We start from the raw sequence: 19,287 nt of genomic DNA, 5'->3' as shown, positions 1-19,287 counted from the left end.
GTGGCAATGCTCGGCCCCACCCACTGGAGCGGTCAGCCAGGCAGAGGAGAGAGCCGAGAGGTCAGCTGATTGCCGGGAGCTGCTCGGATTAAGGTACAGATCGCATATTTTTTCTATAACACAGACACAGGAGCAGTTATTGTTATAATACAGATGGGATTAGAGGACTTTATATAAATGGCTTAACAACCACTTTAAAATGAAAGTGTAAAACAATTCTATCTTCCTTTTGTAAACAACCTCTTTACTGCCATTTAATTGCGGTGAACAAAAGTAGATGTGTTAAGTCTCGCTTGCATAGCAATCATGGCAGCCTTCATATATACAGAGATGCAAGTGCAAAATATACAGTACATTTTTGTTTGAGTATAGATGCACTATAATTCTTAAAAATGAGCTCCAGGCAAACTGCCAAATAAACAACTGAAATACATGCTTGGTAGCTGTTTTACTTGTCAACCTGCCAAAGGATTTGTACTTACGTCTGTTGATTCATGAGGTTTACAGCACTGCTCAACAGCAGAGCCAGGTTAGGTTCCCTGTCTTTTCTTTACTGCAGTTAAAGCTGAAGTTTACCAATTTTTTTTTTTTTTTAAGCACCAGTGATGCTATTTACCAGTGATCAAGTGGTGATGAACTATTCTCATTTAATGTGTCTTCTAATATGTAACTGTTCAATTTGCAGCATCAGTACCTGACTGAGATCCTTCAGTGGAGAGCACAGACAACACCTGAGCATATTCTCTTTATACTGCTTAATGCCAAGGTACACCATGCAAATCTTTTACTCATTGTGATGTTAATACCTGTTCAGAAGGTAAAAACGAAAATGTTTAGGTTGTGGAAATGTGCTGCAGCTAAATTGAAAGCACATAGCTCACTTTATTTATGTAAACTTCTGCTGGGTATACTGATATTTTCTTTGCCACCAGGGAACAGCTATTTGTACAGCTTCCTGTCTGCAATTACACAAGAAAGCAGAAAAGATAGCTGCAACTTTGGTGGAGAAAGGACATCTCAATGTTGGGGATAATGTGGTGCTTCTGTATCCTCCCGGTGAGTAACCAGATTCTGGATTATCTTAAAATAAAATAGACTATATTGATTTTTATGAAATCGTCACCAGTGGGAGGGTTGTAACCTGTTCCCAGGTCTCTGTCTCCTACAGCATGTTCACATCTATAGCATGTCCATAGCTTTTGACCTTTCACATTAGTAATTTTGTCTGTCTCTGACAGTCGATTATAGCATTATATATGTACACATTATAAAATGTTTTAATACAACTGTTTTAATTACCTGAATTTTTCTTGCCATTAACCTCCTCTGATCCCATGTACAGTAGAACTCAGCCTGAAAGAAAGAGGGGCCACTTTAGGAGCCAATCAGGTCTACTGTATGCGTATGTGCTGCTAAATAGAACATACAGACAGGAGGAGAGGGAGAACCTCTTCAGTCTAATTCTGCTCTTTCATGGTTCAGTCACAAGCTTGGAGCAGGGATGTGAACCAGCTGAATAATAACAAATGAAATTGTGGCGCAAACAAATACTAATGCATCATCCACATAAGTTAAATACTCACCCCCCTAGAAAAATGTAAAGGTACACTTGTGTAGCATAGGCTGTTCTTAAGGAGTTCAAAAAAATCCCATAGAAATTGTGTTGTACTTCAGTAGGCAGGTCCACCTGAGACAGTAAAGCCCCGTACACACGCACAGATCGTCGTCATACAAACGTCGGCGGACGAAAGATCTGCCGATTGTACGCGTGTTAGTATGGTGCCTCCGACAGCTGTCTGCACACAATCCGCGGACAAGAGTCTTTCTTGCAAACATGAAAATTTTTGTCTGCAGACACCAGAACGGACGATTGTTCGCCTGTCAGTACAGAAATCAGCCGACAGACCGCAGATTTGCAAGACTGGGCATGCTCAGAAAATAAAAAACACAGGGAAAGTTAACCATTACATGACATCACTTCTGCAGTCAGCTGAAGTCTGCGGACAAAATTCTTGTGCTGTCCTTGTGCTGTCTTTGCACTTTTCAACAGACACCGACATCCCGGGGAGAAAAGACGAACATTTGTATGACGACGATCTGTGTGTGTGTACGGGGCTTTACGAATCTCTGAAATTACAAAAAGGAACACAAGGGGACGCCAGCTAAGTGCAGCATAAATGGGTTTATTATGATTAAAAAGTCAAAGGCAAACTTGTATAAAGTCAAAGAGCCTATCTGCAGCTTTGCCACGTTGGATGGAAACCATCCACCTGAGGAGTCACTTGTGACAGCAAACAACCTGTTGTCAGTAAGGAAACCAAGTCCAGTGTTTCAGAAAGTGAGGAAAGCCACTGTGGAACACAGGGCAGGATGCGACATCACACCTGGGGTTGGCTGGTTACTAAGGTAACGTGTTTCGGAGCTCCTATTGGCCCCTTTCGGGAGCTGGCGCCCCCTTGTGTTCCTTTTTTAACTAGCTATATTGCATAACTGCAGTAGGATAACCTGGTCACCAACCTTTCTTTATTATCACGCAGGCAGCTATCAGCTGGATACAGTTACAGATCCAATAGCAGATGTGTTCAAATGTTTAGCTGGAGTTCACCCTTAAAAAATAGGCTGCCATTTCAGACTACATTTGCCAGCTGATACTCTGTCTTAAATTACTGTACCAGAACAAGTATGCATGGCAGGTGTTCTGATTTCACTTGCTAAATACTGGTCCAAGTCAGTACTGAAGTCATAGGATTGTATAAGGGAATAGAGAGGTATAAAAAGGAAGAAATCAGATTAATAAAAAGATTTCCATGTTATATCTTATGTTAAGAATCAAGTTATTGTTCCAGAAATTTTTTCCACACTTCTGGTTTTTCGAGTAGACTGTAAAACCCATAAGTCTATGCAAAGAAGAATCTGAGTACAATTTGAGTTGTTCAAATTGTGTGCACTGTAAACATTTAATTTCACTTGTGAATTTTGTTTACTATTTTACCACCTCTTTTTCTTTTCAGGAGTTGAATTGATTGCAGCATTTTACGGGTGTTTATATGCTGGCTGCATTCCAGTAACGGTCCGGCCTCCACACGCTCAGAACCTCACAGCAACCTTACCTACAGTACGAATGATTGTAGATGTAAGTTACTTCTAATGGGTATTTGTTCAACATTCTAAATCTTGTACATCAAACTGTTAGTAATGGCAGCATGTCAAATTAAGATATACAATTTATTAAAATAGTACAATTACATTTATCAATATTGTATGTATCTGTATAACGAAATATATTAAATTTAACCCCTTGACACTGACGTAATGCAAATATGCGGCGTTTAGCTTCAAGGGGTTGTGCCTGCAGCTTCCGTTTATTAGAGCGGATAGCGGACGGTCAGCTTCCTTGTAATAACAACTGATGCAGCTAAACAGCCGCTCTACTGCTATTACAAGCAGCAGGAGGGGACGTCGCCCCCCCCCCCCCTCTTGCTGCTACTGTTTTTTAGAGCGAAGAGTGGGCGGTCGGCTTTCTTGTAACAAAAACTGATGCAGCTAATCAGCCGCTTGACTGTTATTACAAGCAGCTGGAGGGGATGTTTCCCCCCTCCCTCCGCCTTCCGCGGCTCTCCTGTCCCACCAGCGAGCGACTAGCCATCACGTCCGCCGTCTGGTCAGAGACCCAAATAAAGTCGGAATCAGGTTTGATCGGGTCTTGGGTCTAGTAATCTGGTGGCGATGTTATGACACTTCTGGTTTACTGAAGACTTAAAGGTGCCAGATTTTAAAAAATTACAGTATTCAAAACAGCCAAACTTGACCCCAGATCCCTCCATTAAAAAGAGTACCTGTCACTGCCTATTACTGTCACAAGGGATGTTTACATTTGTTGTGCCTGCAATAATAGTGATCAAAAATAAAAGTAAAGGCACAGTGTAAAAATAAATAAAAAAAAAAAAGTAAAGCGCCCCCATCCCTCCGTGCTCGCATGCAGAAGGAACACATACGAAAGTTGCGCCCACAAATGTTCAAACCACACGCAAGGTATTGCCACAATTGTTAGAGCAAGAGCAATAATTCTTGCGCAAGAACTCCTCTGTAACTCTAAACAGGTAACCTGTGGAAATTTTTAGTGTCGCCTATGGAGATTTTTAATTACCCAAGTTTGTCACCATTCCACGAGTGTGCACATTTTTAAAGCATGACATTACTCAGCGTAACATCATATTTTACATTATGCATAAAAATTTACTGTTTTTTTTAATTCATGAAAGTGTATTTCTTTCCTAAAAATTACATTTACATTTGAAAAAAAACGCTGCACAAATACAGAGTGACATAAAATATTGCAAGGATCATCATTTTTGCTCTCTAGGGTCTCTGCTAAAAAAAACAAGTATATATAATGTTTCTAAGTAATTTTTTAGCAAAAAATACTGATTTTAGCTTGTAAGCAACAAGTGTCAGAAAAAGGCTTGGGCATTAACGGGTAAAAGTAATTTGTTGGTTGATCACTTTACATGGTTTTTATGAGCTGTGTTGTCAAGAAGAGGAGTTTTTTTTTTTTTTTTCCTTGTACCCTTAAGCCTAATCGAAGGAACTTTGATAACTAGCATGCAAGTGCGGCAAACTTTTTCTCTGTCATTCTGCATAATGGTCACAAAATATTTGTAATGGTTTATGTAAAATAAACATTTTCTGGGTCTGACCACATCAGAGAAAATATATGCACTGTACAGTCAGTCTCACATTCAGAGAACATAATCATATGTAAATAATGTGCAGAATTTCTTACCGTAGAACTATAAGAAAAATGTTTTCATCTTGGATAGAGTAATAGAGGATTATATATTTGCCTTCACTTCCTGTCCCATAGCCAAAACAGAAAGTGAGAGAAAATCTCTGTGAATTAAGTGAATTTCTTGGGGACATCGAAGTCACCAGAACTAGCGTACCCATTGGAAGATTTCCCCTCTCTTACTTTTCTGGAGATAACCCTAAATGTGGGTTTTTTTCTTTTACTTTCACTCTGTTATAATGGGAAACAGGACAGATAGAGAGGGTTATTCTCCCTAATGAGTTTTGCCTTGTTTTTTGCTTGTTTGCTTCCTCGGCTGCCACATTTGTCACCTTTTGGGGGGGGGGGGTGATTTTGCTGCAGCGAGATCCCCCTGAAGTTCAGCCCCCATCCTCCCCCCCCCCCCCCCCCCCCGTCGCAGAGCTAGGGAACCGACTGTGAAGCTGCAAGGCTTCACTGCTTGTTTCCCTTACAAGGGATGGGAGGTAGCAGTACCCAAAAGCCGATTACAAAATCTTCGGTTGTTTTGATTTGCCAGTGCAGGATGACGTCACTCCCACAGATGCAGGGGTGACTTATTCCCAGCACAATGTCAGTGTGTCAGACTGTAAACTAAGCTGCGCATGCACAGTGTCCATTCTGCAGAGGATTGCAAAAAGGCAAGTAAATGTACTTTATTGCATGACACTTCTGCAGTAAAAAAAGGTGCCTGTTCACATTTTTTATATTTTTTTCTTTTGGTTCCACTTTAAGCCTAAGTGACAGATGTAGCCTAATGTTATTAGTGACTTTGTTTCTTTTTTTTTTTTTTTAACTGTCTTTTGAATTGAATTTTTCTTTTGAATGCTTTAAAGGTTTTTTTTTTTTTTTTTATCTTAATGCATTCTACGTGTAGCATTCTCCTAGATAGGTGGTAGGTAGGGAGATTAGTTTTGGCTCTGCCTGCTTATCAGAAGAGCAGCAGGCAAAACATAGATGCACTCTGCCTATCAGGGGAGCATGATTCATAGTTAGGCCTGCTCCATGTGCTCAGTGTGTGATTCGTTTGGGCTGAGGGAGTGTCCCCACTGTGTCCAATGGGGAGGCACGTCGGACAGTGGAGGAAACCCAGCCAATGACACATAGGCTTTGATACTATCCTATGGGTTTGGCACAGAGTGGTGCATTATGGGATAGGGTATAAAAGCCAGGGGCACATGAGGCAGGGGGTCTTGGGGTCGGAAGCCAGGTCCCAGAAGGAGGGTGACGGCTGTCTCCTCTTCTGCAGCAGTGGATGGTGGTCACAGGCGGTTGGCCTGGTGAACCAGAGTGTGGGGCTGAATCCGGAGGTCCAAGAGAAGCTGACTGGTGGAGTCTGGGGCATCGGTGACTCTGGAAAAACAGTGTCCGTGAGTACAGAGGAACTTGCCCGGTGTCTGCCCAGGAAGGGGACCACTTCAGAGTGTAGTGTCAGTGGACGGGTGTCAGCACACAGAGTGAGAGAGAAAGTGGGTGCCAAGTTAGAACCCTGAAGATAATTACAAGCAGGAACATTTATTCTATCTTCATTCCAGTTGCAGAGTGAAGCAGTGGCCTTGCCGCATCCTCAAGTCAGATGTCCTCAATACTGTGAAGAGTTACTAGTTGGAGTATCCCACTCATCCCTTCTCCTATCCCAGTTCTAAAAAAAAACTACAAAACAACATCCCCTGGACTGATCATTGACTGAGCCAAGTACTTAAAGTGATACGTTTCTGCAAGCAGTTGCTACGGGTAACCCAGGGGAATCCAGAAAGTGTTATATCCAGTAGTCCTCTAGGGGGCAGTGCTACATATGCACTAAGATAAAAAGCCTTCTGTGTGCAGCAGCCCCCCTCAGCCCCCTTGTACTTAGCCGAGGTCCCTCTCTGTCCAGCGATGTCCACGAGTGTCTCAGCCCTCCAAGATTCTCTCTCCTGACTGGCTGAGGCACAGCAAAGTCAGCTAGCCAGGGGCAGGGGAGCTTGCTGTAGGGGCACTGAACAGGAGGGAGAGGCCAGGATTACAGAAGAGGAACCTGAAAAGAGGAGGATCCGGGCCACTCTGTCCAAATCCAACTGCGCAGAGGAGGTAAGTATGACAGGCTTGTTATTTTTATAGGAAAAACAAGACTTTTCAATCACTTTAGGAAATAAAATCGAAATTGCCAGGTTTTTTAAGTTGTGTTTTAATAGAAAATTCAATTTTGTTTTAGGTTAGTAAAGCTGCCTGCATTCTCACTACACAAACTTTATTGAGATTACTAAAGTCCAAAGACGCGGCAGCAGCGGTGGATGTGAAAACATGGCCAACCATCATAGACACGGGTGGGTATTTACTGTTATTACACAGGGGACATGCACAAAAGTTGCACTGTTACCCACTAGCAGTTTGTTTAAAGTGACAACTCTTATAATGTGGTGAACTTTAAAAACTTCAACAAAACTTTCTGAAAGTTCTGTAAAAGCTTTTGTAAAAACTTACTCGCTTTTGGCTTTTTTTTGCCCTTCTTTGCTCTTATCATCATCCCCATTGTGTGATACTTTGACAACCTGTTGAGAAAAGCAAATACAGTGTCTGAGGGTAGAAGGAAGTCCTTGGCCTCAACACTAGTCCTGGGCGTCTGGTGTTAGAAGCCAGGAACTTCCTTCTTCCTAAGGTAATTTTTGCATACAGTATCTCACAGAAGTAAGTACACCCCTCAAATTTTTGTAAATATTTTATTATATATTTTCATGTGACAACACTGAAGAAATGACACTTTGTTAAAATGTAAAGTAGTGAGTGTACAGCTTGTATATCAGTTTTAAATTGCTGTCCCCTCAAAATAACTCAACACACAGCCATTAATGTCGAAACCGCTGACAACAAAAGTGAGTACACCCCTAAGTGAAAATGTCCAAATTGGGCCCAATTAGCCATTTTCCTTCCCCGTTGTCATGTGACTCGTTAGTGTTACAAGGTCTCAGGTGTGAATGGGGAGCAGGTGTGGTAAATTTGGTGTTATCGCTCTTACTCTCTCATACTGATCAGTGTAACAGCTTCAACTCTTCTGGGAAGGCTGTCCACAAGGTTTAGGAGTGTGTCTATCGTAATGTTTGACCATTCTTCCAGAAGCGCATTTGTGAGGTCAGGCGCTGGTGTTGGATGAGAAGGCCTGGCTCGCAATCTCCAATCTAGTTCATCCCAAAGGTCTTCTATCAGGTTGAGGTCAGGATTCTGTGCAGGCCAGTCAAGTTCCTCCACCCATAAACTCACTCAGCCATGTCCATGGTCCTTGCTTTGTGCACTGGTCCAAATCATTTGGTGGAGGGGGATTATGGTGTGGGGCTGTTTTTCAGGGATTAGGCTTAGCCCCTTTTTTCCAGTAATGGGAGCTCTTGAGGCATCAGCATACCAAGATATTTTGGACAATTTCTTGCTTCCAACTTTGTGGGAACAGTTTGGGGACGGCCCCTTCCTGTTCCAACATGACTGCGTACCAGTGCACAAACAAGGTAAAAAAAGACATGGATGAGCGAGTTTGGGGTGGAGGAACTTGACTGGCCTATCTATATACAGGGAGTGCAGAATTATTAGGCAAATGAGTATTTTTGAGGATTAATTTTATTATTGAACAACAACCATGTTCTCAATGAACCCAAAAAACTCATTAATATCAAAGCTGACTATTTTTTGAAGTAGTTTTTAGTTTGTTTTTAGTTTTAGCTATTTTAGGGGGATATCTGTGTGTGCAGGTGACTATTACTGTGCATAATTATTAGGCAACTTAACAAAAATTAAATATACAGTATACCCATTTCAATTATTTATTTTTACCAGTGAAACCAATATAACATCTCAACATTCACAAATATACATTTCTGACATTCAAAAACAAAACAAAAACAAATCAGTGACCAATATAGCCACCTTTCTTTGCAAGGACACTCAAAAGCCTGCTATCCATGGATTCTGTCAGTGTTTTGATCTGTTCACCATCAACATTGCGTGCAGCAGCAACCACAGCCTCCCAGACACTGTTCAGAGAGGTGTACTGTTTTCCCTCCTTGTAAATCTCACATTTGATGATGGACCACAGGTTCTCAATGGGGTTCAGATCAGGTGAACAAGGAGGCCATGTCATTAGCTTTTCTTCTTTTATACCCTTTCTTGCCAGCCACGCTGTGGAGTACTTGGACGCGTGTGATGGAGCATTGTCCTGCATGAAAATCATGTTTTCTCTATCGCTCATTGACAGACGTAGTCCTCGGTGATACAGCACCTTCGGGTTATGTTGCCTCCACAGGAGCAGGACTAGACAGGAAATTAAAATGCTCTGGCCACACCCTAGGGGCAGTCCCAGAGGGTATATCCTCTCTCTCTCTGCCTCAGCAAATCAGTTATTTTCTGTCTAGTTAGGAGTAAGGACCTAGATACCTTGCTGGGATCTTCGGTCCTGGCAAGATTTTTTTCTTAAAAAGATTTTTTAGACAGCTTTTTTCTCCAGTGTTCCTGTGAGATCTTCAAGCAAGAAAGCTGAACTGGGCGACGGGCTGGATGTTGAGATCCGGTGGTCACCCCAGTTCAGCCTACGAGCGTGTGCAGGCCATAGCTCCGCGCTGGGTCGGCCGCGACAAAGTCCCATTAAGGGACTGACCCCGCGAGTTAAACGTCTCGCTGAAACGCCAAAGACCATGAGTCACGGCGTCCGTATTGGTCGACAGCCCTCCCGCCCCGGTGGAGAGGGGTACTGTCAGGAGTTGGTGCCCGCCTGGTTCCAGTATGGTGAGTAGTATGTTCCCCCTTTTCCCCCTGACGGGTCTTGTGGTGAACGCGGGCCCCTCTCTGTATGGTAAGATAGAGTCCCCCTCTATCCTATAACATGGCACAGATCCCCCTACTTTGAGTGTGATTTTATGTGCAAAAAGCCAGGAGGCTTGGTTTGGGAGCTAACAATCTAATTGTATACATGTTTAAAAGATTGTAATCAGTGGCAGTCTGGGAATCTTACTGTGATAAGAATAAGGTACCTACCAGTCAGAAGCCATGGACATGTAGACTGCCTTCCTAGTCAAATCTCCAGCTATAGCAGGCCTTCCGAACGGCCATGAGGTCCGCCAGGGCCGGTACCGCCAACCACGCCAAAAATCCCCATGCAGAGATAGTGTTGTGTGCCCTGCAGCACACCGCTATTCGGTACAGGCCGCCGCCATTTTTTTTTTGCTGGATTGCACGAGCCGCCATTTTGGCGTAGCCTCGTGTCTCCAGCATGGGGGCGGCCATGTTTGAGGTGATCCAAACACCTCGTGGAGCTAGGGGAGGCGCTGGAAGGCGTGCAGAGGGGCGGAGCCGCCTCCTTTCTTCCTGGGCAGCCAGCCAAAAGACTTCCTGTTTGTCAAGACAGCGCTGTAACCTGTTGCAGTTAAACTCTGAGCATCAAGTGGTGAGCCTGGGGGTCTATCTCTCTCTCTCTCTCTCTCGATCGATAGGGATCCCTAGCAGGTAACACTAAGGGGCTTTTGTGGCGCTGGGGGTCTGTGAAAAAGAAAAAAAAAAAAAAAAGTTTTTTATTTTTGAATTATATTATCCGGGAAGTTACTGGAATAATCATGGACCCTGCCACACAAATTCCCCCACCTGTTTCCCTCGAGGGGGCCACGGGACCCGCCGGTGCACAGAGTGTAGAGGCATTTACAGCAATTTTGGAGTCTATGGTGGCTCGGGTGGAGGCGGCCTGTCAGGGACGAGGGTCAAGGAAGCGACCCCCGCCTACCCCTATATTATCTGACACCTCTGACTCAGATTCAGAGATGGTCACTGCAGTTGCAGGTCCCTCTGCAAGGGCTGTTACCTCAGGTAAAGCTCCCTCAGACAGTGAGGAGGACGTTTCTTCTCCCGCTATAATTCAGGAAGAAGCATTGGTGGACGCACTAGTTGTGGCAGTGCAGGAAACCTTAAAACTTGAGGTTTTACCGGCAGAAGCAACTGATACAGAGATTCCTTTTGGTACTAACAAGCCCATCAAAACGGTGAAGGTTTTTCCTGTACCCAAGTGTTTTGGTAATAAGATTAAAGGAGAATGGGAGCATTCTAAACGTACCTTTACTATTTCCAAGCGTATTGCTAGACGCTATCCGTTTGAGGAATCCATCATTAAGAAATGGACGGTACCACCAGTGGTGGATCCACCTATTTCCAGGCTGAATAAAGCCACGGTTATCCCAGTGGAGGACACTTAGTCCTTTAAGGATCCGGTGGATCGAAAGATGGAAGCAGAGTCCCGCACCATCTTCTCTCTGATAGGGTCAGCATATTAGACCAGTAATTGTTATTGGTCTAGTTTCCCAGACACTTACGGAATGGGCGAGATTGGTACGCCAAGACCTTAGGGGAAAAGATATTCCCCAGGAAACATCTGATTTGATGGAACAGATTATACAAGGGCTACAGTTTATCTGTGACGCAGCCTTGGACACTACTCCCCTATTAGGGCATGCATCTATGTCAGCGGTAATCCTCAGACGTGTGCTGTGGTTAAAATGCTGGTCAGCTGACCTAGGTTCCAAAAAGACCTTGACGAATCTCCCCTTTCAGGGGAATCGTCTATTTGGGGCCACCCTAGATGAAATCATTAAGGATGCCACTGGGGGCAAGAGCACTTTTTTGCCACAGGCTGCTAAAGCTAAGGGACCTCGCAACAAGCGAGGACCTTTCTTTACCGCCCATAAAGGGTTCGCACGCCCGGCTGGAACAAGCGGGAAAGGCAAGACTCCTCCAGGAGGGTTCAAGAAAGGCTGGTCGGACAAACAGAGGACCAACTCAGCCAAACCCGAAGCTAAGGAGTACACAGCCTGAAGGTGCGCCCCCACCCGGTTTGAGGGTGGGGGGACGTTTTCACCGGTATTCAGGACATTAGATCGAGCATCAACTACTACTACCGGTGCGATTCTTCCCTTCCAACATTTAAGTACTACAGGGAGCGGTAGTCACCGTTCCCTGAATAGATCTTTTCCTTTACCTTTTCCTAAGATTAGTCTCAATTCCCCACAGGAATCGGATCTGGTTGACCAGACAGGCCAAGAAGCCTCTAGCCGGGTGACTTCGGTCCCTGAGGTTCAACCAGAAAAGATCACCCTTCCTGATAGCAATCAGGTATCTGATAAATGTGTGGGAACAGAAAACGACCAGACTTTCTCGGATGGTCGGGGCCAGATAGCTCTAGGGACGCCTGGTTCAGATCCAGTCAGCACCAGTGGTCCTAGAAATTCTAGGCTGGCCTCGTCAAGCCGGCCTGGCCGACTTGGACAGGCTAGTCGCAGACGTTCCGTGGGAACTTCATCTCAGGGAGTGTCTGTGGTCTCAAGGACCAATTTACCATCGTGCTTTACAGTCGCTGGTTTTAATGGCCTGGCCATTGAGACCCAAGTACTGAAGGACAGAGGGTTGTCAGCTTCAGTCATTCCTACCCTTATTAAAGCAAGGAAAGCGACTTCCAGCAGAGTCTATTATCACACATGGAAGACTTATATTGCGTGGTGCGAATCTTTAGGATTTCCTCCACGTACCTATTCGGTGACTCGAATATTGGCTTTTTTGCAACAAGGGGTTGAGCAGAAGCTAGCCTTGAGAACCATCAAGGGTCAAGTTTCAGCATTAGCAATCTTCTTTCAGAAGCCTTTAGCTACCAAGTCCTTGGTGCGGAATTTCATCCAGGGGGTGCGGCACCTGGCTCCACCAGTCCGCGCGCCCTTACCGCCTTGGGATCTTAATTTAGTTTTGTCGGTTCTACAGAAACCTCCCTTTGAAAACATCAGGGAGATTCCCTTGTTTACTTTATCCCAGAAGGTGGCCTTCTTGGTGGCTATCACTTCTGCTCGCAGGGTGTCAGAACTGGCTGCATTATCATGCCAGTCCCCATACCTAGTGATTCATAGGGATAAGGTAGTACTTCATCCTAAGCCATCCTTTCTTCCTAAGTTGGTTTCAGATTTTCATCTGAATGAAGATATTGTACTACCTTCCTTGTGTCCTCAGCCCAAGCATCATCGGGAACATGCGTTGCATTCCTTGGATGTGGTTCGGGCAATCAGAGTATACCTGAAAGCTACGGAATCATTCCGTAAGACGGATTCACTTTTTGTGATCACGGATGGCCCCAGAAAGGGTTTGCCTGCATCTGCCGCGACCATTGCCAAATGGATTAGACAGACGGTGGTACAGGCTTATTCTATTAAGGGTCAGAGTCCTCCGTTCCCTGTTAGGGCGCACTCCACTCGAGCGCTCAGTACTTCCTGGGCCTTTCGCCATCAGGCGTCAGTGGTCCAGGTATGTAAGGCGGCCACCTGGTCGTCGGTACATACCTTTACAAAATTCTATAAAATTGATGTGACGGCATCGGTGGATGTCTCATTTGGCCGCAAGGTTTTGCAGGCCGCAATTTGAGGAGACCGGTGGTCTACCTCGAGAGTTTTTTTCTGTTTGAAAAATTTCTTTTTTGTTGAGTCTCATCAATAAGGATGAGCATTGTAAACTTCTAGTTGGCACCGGTTGGGCCTTCTAGATTGGGATTTGATTTCCATTTTCCCACCCCTCATTTGTGATACTGCTCTGGGACGTCCCGAAGGTGCTGTATCACCGAGGACTACGTCTGTCAATGAGCGATAGAGAAAAATGGATTTTTGTAAAATCTTACCGTAAAATCCTTTTCTCTTAGCTCATTGACAGACGTAGTCCCCGCCCCTCTGTTTTGGAGTTGGGTTGGGTTAAAATCTCTAAAGACTGCTTTTTGACATAACTGATTTGCTGAGGCAGAGAGAGAGAGGATATACCCTCTGGGACTGCCCCTAGGGTGTGGCCAGAGCATTTTAATTTCCTGTCTAGTCCTGCTCCTGTGGAGGCAACATAACCCGAAGGTGCTGTATCACCGAGGACTACGTCTGTCAATGAGCTAAGAGAAAAGGATTTTACGGTAAGATTTTACAAAAATCCATTTTTTCTTGAAGGATGCAGACTTCTTCCTGTACCACTGCTTGAAGAAGGTGTCTTCCAGAAACTGGCAGTAGGACTGGGAGTTGAGCTTGACTCCATCCTCAACCCGAAAAGGCCCCACAAGCTCATCTTTGATGATACCAGCCCAAAACAGTACTCCACCTGCACCTTGCTGGCGTCTGAGTCGGACTGGAGCTCTCTGCCCTTTACCAATCCAGCCACGGGCCCATCCATCTGGACAATCAAGACTCACTCTCATTTCATCAGTCCATAAAACCTTTGAAAAATCAGTCTTGAGATATTTCTTGGCCCAGTCTTGACGTTTCAGCTTGTGTGTCTTGTTCAGTGGTGGTCGTCTTTCAGCCTTTCTTACCTTGGCCATGTCTCTGAGTATTGCACACCTTGTGCTTTTGGGCACTCCAGTGATGTTGCAGCTCTGAAATATGGCCAAACTGGTGGCAAGTGGCATCTTGGCAGCTGCACGCTTGACTTTTCTCAGTTCATGGGCTGTTATTTTGCGCCTTGGTTTTTCCACACGCTTCTTGCGACCCTGTTGACTATTTTGAATGAAATGCTTGATTGTTCGATGATCACGCTTCAGAAGCTTTGCAATTTTAAGAGTGCTGCATCCCTCTGCAAGATATCTCACTATTTTTGACTTTTCTGAGCCTGTCAAGTCCTTCTTTTGACCCATTTTGCCCAAGGAAAGGAAGTTGCCTAATAATTATGCACACCTGATATAGGGTGTTGATGTCATTAGACCACACCCCTTCTCATTACAGAGATGCACATCACCTAATATGCTTAATTGGTAGTAGGCTTTCGAGCCTATACAGCTTGGAGTAAGACAACATGCATAAAGAGGATGATGTGGTCAAAATACTCATTTGCCTAATAATTCTGCACTCCCTGTAATATGTGTGTGTGTGTTTTTTTATCCACAGCAGTTTTTTTATTTTTTTTATTTTATAGATTTCATAGGGTGTAAAATATTTTTTTTTCAAGACATTTCCAAAAGAACACCTTATAAAAAAAAAAAAAAACTTACTTTGGTATGTGAATTAAAGGCATATTAAGCCCCCGTTCACACCGGTGCAGCTTTGAAATCATGCTACGTGATTTCAAAATGGCACATCATTGCGACTTACGCTGCCGATTTCTTTGCAGCCTCATACAACAGAAGTCTATGCAAGGCCCAATGAAATTGGCAAGAAGTAGTGCAGGAACCTTTTTCAAAGTAGTTGCAACAGGAATCAAATTGCAGTGTGAATGGGGGCTAAAGGTAAATAAAAAAAAAAAAAAAAAGCAAGTCATATGTACCTGCTCTGTGCAATGGTTTTACAAAGAGCAGACCCGATCCTCCTCTTCTCAGATCCCCCGCCAACACTCCTGGGGTAAGGGGTATACAGGAGTGAGCTGAAGTGGTTTAAAAAGATTTACAGACTTCAGTAGGACAATATTGCAGTGACTGTAAACTACGATAGAGCTTTTAGTATTCCTAATATGTCAGAGTCTCTTTAAGTGCAAACATTGTCGATGGAAATTTGTGTCTTTACAAGTATTATCTCAAAGTAAAATCTGCATAAATGTAATTCCAGATGATTTGCCCAGAAAGCGAATACCTCTGATGTATAAACCGCCTACACCTGAAATGCTGGCCTACCTCGATTTCAGTGTTAGTACCACAGGCATGCTCACAGGGGTCAAGGTAGGTGAACCATGTTCATGTCTGAGAGCAATTCCATTGAGAAGAATTTTTTTATTTTTTTTAATGTGTGTTTACTGTTACTACTCATGACACTATTCAGTATGCAGCCACTCCATCAAAACCACCTCATGAATGGTCTAAAATCGAATCATTACAAAATGAGGACTACTATAATTTTGCTAAATGTTAACTATGCAAAGTTTTTTTTTTTTTATTGATAAATGTGAAAGAATATCTAAGTTATATCATGTATTACTTTAAAACCCTCAATTTTTCTGCAGATGTCCCATGGAGCTGTAAATGCACTTTGCCGGGCGATAAAGCTGCAGTGTGAGCTGTACTCCACACGTCAGATCGCCATTTGTTTGGATCCATATTGTGGGCTTGGCTTTGCACTTTGGTGCCTTTGCAGGTTGGTTGTAGATGTAGATAAATCAGTGCATTGTTTTAGCTGTTTGCTACAGTGATATATTTCCTCCATGTTCACTGAGGCATAAACAAGTGTAGATTCATCTCTGTATAAATAGGCATATTATTTGCATAATATTTGTATGTTTTTGCTATCTCTGCAGTGTTTACTCTGGTCATCAGTCTATATTAATTCCTCCTATGGAGTTGGAATCCAACCTTTGCCTGTGGCTATCTGCCGTTAGTCAGTACAGGATTAGGGACACGTTCTGTTCCTATTCTGTAATGGAGATGTGCTCTAAGGGTCTGGGAAACCAGATCGAGGTGCTAAAGGTAAGATACCAAGTATAGTTTTACACCATGATGTTCATTGACTATCCATGTCTAGTTACGCTCCTGTTGGTATAGAGAATGATAGGCAGCTTTACCAAGATTTATTGTTTAAGATGTTTGAGGCACCTACTGTCTTCCTTTGTTACCTCATGATAATCATTCAGATTTATATGACATATGGAAAGCCAATCAGATCAATTCCTCAGCATTTGCACATCTGAGTCTTTTCTTCCTTCAGAACTAAAATGGAATCTGGTTATTTTCTTTGGCCAATTTCAGTACCTTTATTAGGTACTCCATCTTTGCAGTTCGCATGTATGGCGAACTCTGTTAATTAACATGACAGGCCTAGAAAATCAAATGCTTCTCAATATTCCATGTATGAGTATTGTTAGGCTTTCATTGTGTTTTTCATTATGTCTTATTACCTCCTGTAGACAAAAGGAATAAACTTGTCCTATGTGCGGACCTGCGTAGTGGTGGCAGAAGAACGTCCAAGAGTTGCTCTCACATATTCCTTTTCTAAGCTTTTCAAAGATCTTGGTCTTTCTCCTCGTGCTGTCAGTACCACATTTGGATCAAGAGTAAATACTGCTATATGTTTACAGGTAAGCTGTGGGTTTGCTGGTTTGGGAAGCAAGACTGCAATATAAATGAATAGGGAAGGGGGGGGGGGGGTTAATTCACAAACCTCTCTGTATTTTTAGATGTATTCTTATAGCATGCCATAATGTCCAAATGGATGAAGTTCAATGCCAAACTCACATGCAAGTGAAATGTGAAGAGGCAGCTCCTGATATCATGAGAGGAGAAGACATTAAACACGGGTCACAAACAAAGTGATTTTGTTTAAACTGGATAACTGCATAGATTATACTTTTTCTTTAATAAAATGACCAATAAGCCTAAACCATAGGCTGTTATTTAAAATAGTGATTGACTTTTAACATATCTTGAGTCCCCAACTTCTCGTTAAACCTTCTACATAAATTAAATGTGTTCCATTTAAAATACTTTCTATTTTCTCTGATAGGATACACTATTAATTTCTGCCCTGAGCTATTATCAGTGGTATAGATTTTCCTTTCCCTCTTGTTACCCCTCCATTATGTGTCTTTTAAGTAGAACTAAAGGCAAAGCTTTTTATTTTATTTTATAGAACATAAGAGAAAGTAGATAGGCTGTCGTTTTTTTTTTTTTTATGTGTCCCATTGAGGTGAATTCCTGTCACTTCTTGTCCCATAGCCTAAACAGGAAATGTGAGGGGATCCCTGGCTGTCACCAGGATCACTGCACTATCGTCCCAATTAGATTTGCCCTCTCTTGTTCTGGGAGCAGCCCAAAATTTGGGATTTTCTTTCTCTTATGGTAATAATGGTAAACCAGGCAGACGGTGAATCTGACTAATTTGGCACATACAGCAATAAAGCCTGACCGGTGCTCTGATCACTCGACACTGTCCAAAAAAAAAGTTTTGCCTTTCGTTATAATTTTTTAATATTCCAGTCTCTACAGTTAAGGTATGATGACATGCTTCTGAATATCAGGAACTGTTTTTTTTTTGTGGGCCCAATGTTGGTTTTCTTCTCAAATCAATCAAATTGGTGTGTATTCCTAGGAAGTGGATCCGGTACCATAATGGCAGGGCACGTGGATGTACACTGCTTGCAGACTGCTCTAGCGCACAAGACAATTTCTGCTTTTTTAAGCACCATGCCATGAATTGAATTGATTGTATAGTGCAAATGTATACAATAAATGTATTTTTGCTTTTTGGGGGCTCTCATATACAGTAACAAAAGCACATTGTTCATAAAGTGAACAATATTGTACCTAATGTGTTTGATAACTTTTCTATACTTCTTGCATGTAAATACCTTTCGAATTGAATTTTAGAGAAACGCCTTCTGTTTTTATTAACAGGGAACCTCAGGGCCAGATCCAACAACAGTATACGTGGATCTCAAATCCCTTCGGCACGACAGGTATGTAGTTTCATAATAGTACGCTGATGTATTTTGTTTGACAAATATTGGTCCTCTCTGAATGAGGCATGTTCAAAGGATATGAAGGGGCCTATGATTTACAAGCTGGCTCTGAAAGTAGCTTCACTGGATTTGTAAGTTGGTTGAAGGGATGTTTACACTACCCGCACAGTTCACTGAGGTTTTATTACGTGTACTAAGATCTCATACGTGAGTACTTCTAACTGTCTATGGCACAGGATTAAAATAGTGTCACTATTTCCTGTGTATTGCCTGTATATACTTTTCATACGCAGTGGAGGCAGAAGTTTGAAGGAATGAACCGGTGGTGGAGCTACCATGGTTGCAGAAGTTGCACTTGCGACTGGGCCCTGGAGTTCCACCACTGTGGGGGGGGGGGGAGGGCAAGCAGGACAGAGAGGGGGATGAGGGCGGGAAATATAAAGAACAGTAGCTACACATTCCAAGCTACATGAATGATACCTGAGCAGCTCTGTGCCTAGTGATCGAAGTGCTAGCCAATTACAGTCATCACAAATCTAAACTCTGTAGTACTGTTTACATTTGAGACACCCCTCTAACAATGAAGGGGCAAAGGAGGATTTTAATTAATTCATTTATTTAACCCTCCAGGCTGTATCAGAGGAAGACTGGCACTGACAGCAATGCTTGTGGGATTGCATTTGTGTGAAGGGGTGGTTTATAATGCCGCTGGCAACCAATGTTGGTTGTGGGATTGTTTTTTGGAAATGGGTCAAGGAAGGGGGGCTTAAAGTACTGCCGCCCACCAATAATTTGGGATGGGAGTTTAAAATGCCATTAATCACCATCGATTGTAGAACTTTTTTTTTTTCTTGGGGGGGGGGGGGGGGGGTTAAAGGGTTTTGGGTTTAGCCACGACATGGGGGCCACTTGCTATAGGGGCACTTATGCGGCTCGCTCCCAAGCCGCGCTCTGTGTGTCAATTGACACACAGAGTGTGGCTCGGCCCCCTGCTCCCTCCTTACTGGCTGAGATTGACAGCAGGAGGAACCAGTGATTCTCACTGATCGATATGAGCCATTGAGGAGAAAGATAACAGTGATGCTGCTCTCGTGCCC

At 43.4% G+C, this 19,287-nt stretch overlaps 1 protein-coding gene across 2 annotated transcripts in view; it reads left to right on the top strand.

Moving 5' to 3' along the window:
- The window catches only part of DIP2B (disco interacting protein 2 homolog B), a 400,603-nt gene that overhangs the window by 360,542 nt on the left and 20,774 nt on the right, over positions 1-19,287 (top strand). For both annotated transcript variants that reach the window (XM_082244510.1, XM_082244509.1), the window contains exons 25-33: positions 686-766; positions 933-1,056; positions 3,012-3,133; positions 6,999-7,110; positions 15,352-15,461; positions 15,743-15,873; positions 16,034-16,202; positions 16,640-16,810; positions 18,126-18,187. In XM_082244510.1, the coding sequence (XP_082100636.1) occupies positions 686-766; positions 933-1,056; positions 3,012-3,133; positions 6,999-7,110; positions 15,352-15,461; positions 15,743-15,873; positions 16,034-16,202; positions 16,640-16,810; positions 18,126-18,187 (1,082 nt within the window). The remainder of the gene's footprint in view (positions 1-685; positions 767-932; positions 1,057-3,011; positions 3,134-6,998; positions 7,111-15,351; positions 15,462-15,742; positions 15,874-16,033; positions 16,203-16,639; positions 16,811-18,125; positions 18,188-19,287) is intronic.

This window comes from Pelophylax lessonae (genome assembly GCF_965119305.1).
Source record: "Pelophylax lessonae genome assembly, chromosome: 2".
Classification (NCBI taxonomy): domain Eukaryota; kingdom Metazoa; phylum Chordata; class Amphibia; order Anura; family Ranidae; genus Pelophylax; species Pelophylax lessonae.
This window is presented reverse-complemented; position numbering and strand designations above follow the sequence as displayed.